At 38.4% G+C, this 7,119-nt stretch overlaps 1 protein-coding gene across 2 annotated transcripts in view; it reads left to right on the top strand.

Annotated features, from left to right (window-relative positions):
* The first annotated feature begins 6,688 nt into the window (after positions 1-6,688).
* PPP1R1C (protein phosphatase 1 regulatory inhibitor subunit 1C) overlaps positions 6,689-7,119 on the top strand; it is a 128,257-nt gene continuing 127,826 nt past the window's right edge. For both annotated transcript variants that reach the window (XM_060015624.1, XM_060015623.1), the window contains exon 1: positions 6,689-6,769. In XM_060015624.1, coding sequence (XP_059871607.1) covers positions 6,689-6,769 — 81 coding nt within the window. The remainder of the gene's footprint in view (positions 6,770-7,119) is intronic.

Here is a 7,119-nt window from a genome sequence, read left to right as displayed (position 1 = left end):
AAAATCTTGGAAACAGAATAGAGAAAATGCAAGAAACATTTAACAAGGACCTAGAAGAACTAAAGAGGAAACAAGCAACGATGAACAACACAATAAATGAAATTAAAAATACTCTAGAAGGGATCAATAGCAGAATAACTGAGGTAGAAGAATGGATAAGTGACCTGGAAGATAAAATAGTGAAAATAACTACTGCAGAGCAGAATAAAGAAAAAAGAATGAAAATAACTTAGGGCAGTCTCAGAGACCTCTGGGACAACATTAAATGCACCAACATTCGAATCATAGGGGTTCCAGAAGAAGAAGAGAAAAAGAAAGGGACTGAGAAAATATTTGAAGAGATTATAGTTGAAAACTTCCCTAATATGGGAAAGGAAATAGTTAATCAAGTCCAGGAAGCACAGAGAGTCCCATACAGGGTAAATCCAAGGTGAAACACGCCAAGACACATATTAATTAAACTGTCAAAAATTAAATACAAAGAAAACATATTAAAAGCAGCAAGGGAAAAACAACAAATAACACACAAGGGAATCCCCATAAGGTTAACAGCTGATCTTTCAGCAGAAACTCTGCAAGCCAGAAGGGACTGGCAGGACATATTTAAAGTGATGAAGGAGAAAAACCTACAACCAAGATTACTCTACCCAGCAAGGATCTCATTCAGATTTGATGGAGAAATTAAAACCTTTACAGACAAGGAAAAGCTGAGAGAGTTCAGCACCACCAAACCAGTTTTACAACAAATGCTAAAGGATCTTCTCTAGGCAAGAAACACAAGAGAAGGAAAAGACCTACAATAACAAACCCAAAACAATTAAGAAAATGGGAATAGGAACATACATATCAAGAATTACCTTCAATGTAAATGGATTAAATGCTCCCACCAAAAGACACAGACTGGCTGAATGGATACAAAAACAAGACCCATATATATACTGTCTACAAGAGACCCACTTTAGACCTAGAGACACATACAGACTGAAAGCGAGGGGATGGAAAAAGATATTCCATGCAAATGGAAACCAAAAGAAAGCTGGAGTAGCAATTCTCATATCAGACAAAATAGACTTTAAAATAAAGACTATTACAAGAGACAAAGAAGGAAACTACATAATGATCAAGGGATTGATCCAAGAAGAAGATATAACAATTGTAAATATTTATGCACCCAACATAGGAGCACCTCAATACATAAGGCAAATACTAACAGCCATAAAAGGGGAAATCGGGAATTCCCTGGTGGTGCAGTGGTTGAAGGTCCGCCTGCTGATGCAGGGGACACGGGTTCGTGCCCCGGTCTGGGAAGATGCCACATGCCGTGGAGCGGTTGGGCCCATGAGCCATTGCCGCTGAGCCTGCGCGTCCAGAGCTTGTGCTCTGCAACAGGAGAGGCCACAAAAGTGAGAGGCCCCCATACCCCAAAAAAAGGGGAAATCGAGAGTAACACAATCATAGTAGTGGACTTTAACATCCCACTTTCACCAATGGACAGATCATCCAAAATGAAAATAAATAAGGAAACACAAGCTTTAAATGATACATTAAACAAGGTGGACTTAATTGATATTTATAGGACATTCCATCCAAAAACAACAGAATATACTGTTTTCTCAAGTGCTCATGGAACATTCTCCAGGATGGATCATATCTTGGGTCACAAATCAAGCCTTGGTAAATTTAAGAAAATTGAAATTGTATCAAGTATCTTTTCTGACCACAACGCTATGAGACTAGATATCAATTACAGGAAAATAGCTGTAAAAAATACAAACACATGGAGGCTAAACAATACACTACTTAATAATGAAGTGATCACTGAAGAAACCAAAGAGGAAATCAAAAAATACCTAGAAACAAATGAAAATGGAGACACAACAACCCAAAACCTATGGGATGCAGCATAAGCAGTTCTAAGAGGGAAGTTTATAGCAATACAATCCTACCTTAAGAAACAGGAAACATCTCGAATAAACCACCTAACCTTGCACCTAAAGCAATTAGAAAAAGAAGAACAAAAAAAACCCCAAAGTTAGCAGAAGGAAAGAAATCATAAAGATCAGATCAGAAAAAAATGAAAAAGAAATGAAGGAAACGATAGCAAAGATCAATAAAACTAAAAGCCGGTTCTTTGAGAAGATAAACGAAATTGATAAACCACTAGCCAGACTCATCAAGAAAAAAAGGGAGAAGACTCAAATCAATAGAATTAGAAATGAAAAAGGAGAAGTAACAACTGACACTGCAGAAATACAAAAGATCATGAGAGATTACTACAAGCAACTCCATGCCAATAAAATGGAAAACCTGGAAGAAATGGACAAATTCTTAGAAATGCACAACCTGCCAAGACTGATTCAGGAAGAAATAGAAAATATGAACAGACCAATCACAAGCACTGAAATTGAAACTGTGATTAAAAATCTTCCAACAAACAAAAGCCCAGGACCAGATGGCTTCACAGGCGAATTCTATCAAACATTTAGAGAAGAGCTAACACCTATCCTTCTCAAACTCTTCCAAAATATAGCAGAGGGAGGAACACTCCCAAACTCATTCTACGAGGCCACCATCAACCTGATACCAACACCAGACAAGGATGTCACAAAGAAAGAAAACTACAGGCCAATATCACTGATGAACATAGATGCAAAAATCCTCAACAAAATACTAGCAAACAGAATCCAACAGCACATTAAAAGTAGCATACACCATGATCAAGGGGGTTTATTCCAGGAATGCAAGGATTCTTCAATATACGCAAATCAATCAATGTGATACACCATATTAACAAATTGAAGGAGAAAAACCATATGGTTCTCTCAGTAGATGCAGAGAAAGCTTTCGACAAAATTCAACACCCATTTATGATAAAAGCCCTGCAGAAAGTAGGCATAGAGGGAACTTTCCTCAACATAATAAAGGCCATATATGACAAATCCACAGCCAACATCGTCCTCAATGGTGAAAAACTGAAAGCATTTCCACTAAGATCAGGAACAAGACAAGGTTGCCCACTCTCACCACTCTTATTCAACATAGTTGTGGAAATTTTAGCCACAGCAATCAGAGAAGAAAAGGAAATAAAAGGAATCCAAATCGGAAAAGAAGAAGTAAAGCTGTCACCGTTTGCAGATGACATGATACTATACATAGAGAATCCTAAATATACTAGAGCTAATCAAAGAATTTGGTAAAGTAGCAGGATACAAAATTAATGCACAGAAATCTCTTGCATTCCTGTACACTAATGATGAAAAATCTGAAAGTGGAATCAAGAAAACACTCCCATTTACCATTGCAACAAAAAGAATAAAATATCTAGGAATAATCCTACCTAAGGAGACAAAAGACCTATATGCAGAAAATTATAAGGCACTGATGAAAGAAATTAAAGATGATACAAATAGATGGAGAGATATACCGTGTTCTTGTATTGGAAGAATGAACATTGTGAAAATGACTCTACTACCCAAAGCAATCTACAGATTCAATGCAATCCCTATCAAACTACCACTGGCATTTTTTCACAGAACTAGAACAAAAAATTTCACAATTTGTATGGAAACACAAAAGACCCCGAATAGCCAAAGCAATCTTGAGAACGAAAAACGGAGCTGGAGAAATCAGGCTCCCTGACTTCAGACTATACTACAAAGCTACAATAATCAAGACAGTATGGTACTGGCACAAAAACAGAAATATAGATCAATGGAACAGCATAGAAGGCCCAGAGATGAACCCACGCACATATGTTCACCTTATCTTTGATAAAAGAGGCAGGAATGTACAGTGGAGAAAGGACAGCCTTTTCAATAATTGGTGCTGGGAAAACTGGACAGGTACATGTAGAAATACGAGATTAGAACACTCCCTAACACCACACACAAAAGTAAACTCATAATGGATTAAAGACCTAAATGTAAGGCCAGAAACTACCAAACTCTTAGAGGAAAACATAGGCAGAACACTCTATGACATAAATCACAACAAGATCCTTTTTGACCCACCTCCTAAAGAAATGGAAATAAAAACAAAAATAAACAAATGGGACCTAATGAAACTTCACAGCTTTTGCACAGCAAAGGAAACCATAAACAAGACCAAAAGACAACCCTCAGAATGGGAGAAAATATTTGCAAATGAAGCAACTGACAAAGGATGAATCTGCAAAATTTACAGGCAGCTCATGCAGCTCAATAACTAAAAACAAACAACCCAATCCAAAAATGGGCAGAAGACCTAAATAAACATTTCTCCAAAGACGATATACAGAGTGCCAACAAACACATGAAAGAATGCTCAACATCATTAATCATTAAAGAAATGCAAATCAAAACTACAATGAGATATCATCTCACACCGGTCAGAATGGCCATCATCAAAAAATCTAGAAACTATAAATGCTGGAGAGGGTGTGGAGAAAAGGGAACCCTCTTGCACTGCTGGTGGGAATGTGAATTGGTACAGTGACTATGGAGAACAGTATGGAGGTTCCTTAAAAAACTAAAAATAGAACTACCATACGACCCAGCAATCCCACTACTGGGCATATACCCTGAGGAAACCATAATTCAAAAAGAGTCATGTACCAAAATGTTCATTGCAGCTCTATTTACAATAGCCAGAAGATGGAAACAACCTAAGTGTCCATCATTGGATGAATGGATATAAGAAGATGTGGCACATATATACAATGGAATACTACTCAGCCATAAAAAGAAAGGAAATTGAGTTATTTGTAGTGAGGTGGATGGACCTAGAGTCTGTCAAACAGAATGAAGTAAGTCAGAAAGAGAAAGACAAATACCATATGCTAACACACATATATGGAATCTACGAAAAAAAAAATGTCACGAAGAACCTAGGGGTAAGACAGGAATAAAGATGCAGATCTACTAAAGAATGGACTTGAGGATATGGGGAGGGGGAAGGGTAAGCTGGGACAAAGTGAGAGAGTGGCATGGACATATATACACTACCAAACGTAAAATAGATAGTAAGTGGGAAGCAGCCGCATAGCACAGGGAGATCAACTCAGTGCTATGTGACCACCTAGAGGGGTGGGATAGGGAGTGTGGGAGGGAGGGAGACTCAAGAGGGAAGAGATATGGGAACATATGTATATGTATAACTGATTCACTTTGTTATAAAGCAGAAACTAACACACCATTGTAAAGCAATTATACTCCAATAAAGATGTAAGAAAATAAATAAAAAACTTGAAACATAAAAAAAAATACAGTTGCATAGTCTAGGCATTGAATAAGGTTCTGCCCACACACACACATACAGTGGGAATGAATATGTAAAGAAAAATATATATATATATATAAGTCTAGCATTCATCAAACACTATCTTTCAAATAAAGAAGTAGAGAAGTTCTTTCTCCTATTAAAGCAGCTTCATTTTCAGCCTTCCTTTGCAAAAGGAGTTGAATGCATGAAGCCATCTGGCTGTGCTATTGCCTCTCCTTAGATATTAACAGATGTGAAGAGCAGGCCAGTGGCCCCCTCTACCTTCACCACTAGCCAATATAATCATCATCCTCTATCATTCTGAAGATTTCCCCTTTTACACTTTTTTCCCCTAAGACCTTTGGTTACATATATCCCCACTATTGGCAACAAATCACAATGCTGGATCCCATTAGGTTTCCACTAATGTCTTCTAGTCACTTCTGTATTCTTCCATATCAGAGGATATAACTGGCTCCACCAGGAAATAAAAGAGGTCATTGCAGCAGCCGTGACTTTCAAGCCATTTGCTAAATTTAGCTGTCCAATACTTTCCACTCTAATGAAAACTGCGGACTACAATTATAGAATGCTGGAACAGAACAGGAGCTTAAAGGTCACTACGTCCAATCTCCTTGTTTGTCTGAGGAAAGTATGGCGGCCTAGATATAGCCTCTGATTTGCTTGAGGCCACAGAGCTTGTTAGTGGTAGGGATAGAAGTTGAACTGAGATCTGCTCAGTCCTGAGGGCAATGTTGTCCTCACTCCACCACAGACGCTCTGCATTCCATGATCAGTCTTACCTAACCAGATCTCACAGCATAAATATAGCTGATATTATTGGTTGTGGCTTACCCTCCATGGCAATTCATCAATTTGGTAGTTGGATGTGAAATAACAAAGGTGTCTGATGGATAAGGTTCTCCAAGAGAAATGAAATGATCCTATACCCAAACCCTGCCCCCAACTCTAAAAACTCACTGCTTTATGTTCATCAATAATGAATGGCCCATCCCTGCAATACTCAGAGGGAGCTTACATTGCACTTTTGAGCAGCCGGTTAGTAATGTACAGTGGATAGAGCCTTTCTTTCAAATCCCGGGGCAGCAGGTCCTTCAAGGCTAGCATTGCATTTTCAATTAGCTGCTGACTGAATGCTTGGCATGTGTATATTACTGAAGAGGCACACAATTAGCTTACAGTTCGTTTCTGCATTGTGCTGAGAGGATCTAAGGGATTGGTGGGGGAACAGGCAAGCCAGGCATCACTGTGGATGTTGAAGAAGGGAGTTACTCAGACCTCGGCATCTTCACTTGCTTTCTCTAGAATTACAGCTATTTATTACGAAGCATTCTGTAGCGGGATGGAGTGCGCCTGAGGAAACACATCCCAGACACCACCTGGCGTTAGTCTTTCTGAGCCCTTCACATCTCTAATTCTCATCATTGTCATGGAGCCCAACAGTCCCAAAAAGATACAATTTGCTGTGCCTTTATTCCAGAGTCAGATTGCACCTGAAGCAGCTGAACAGGTAAGTGGAACTGGGTGGGGACCAGCTCCTGTATGTAAGTAATACAGACGTATATTCTTGTTATTAATTGAAAGCTTCTCCACCTCTTGAATTTGCCTAACTTTGTGACTTCCCAGGACATATGAACGAGAAATAATTTCGTTTCCACATGCACTTGTATTTGAGTTGCATTGGGGGAACTACTGGCTAAAATGCAGCATTTCATGTGATACAAATTAGCACCCATTAAGGAAAAATGGTTATATTAGCAGTTTAGATTGGGATCCAAAAATCTGTTTGCTTTTGCTTATTAAAATAACAGGTTCAACATTTAGAGAAACTTCAAAATTTTTTTTCAAAATTAGCAAGCT

The sequence above is a fragment of the Delphinus delphis genome, chromosome 7, assembly GCF_949987515.2.
Source record: "Delphinus delphis chromosome 7, mDelDel1.2, whole genome shotgun sequence".
NCBI lineage: Eukaryota > Metazoa > Chordata > Mammalia > Artiodactyla > Delphinidae > Delphinus > Delphinus delphis.
This window is presented reverse-complemented; position numbering and strand designations above follow the sequence as displayed.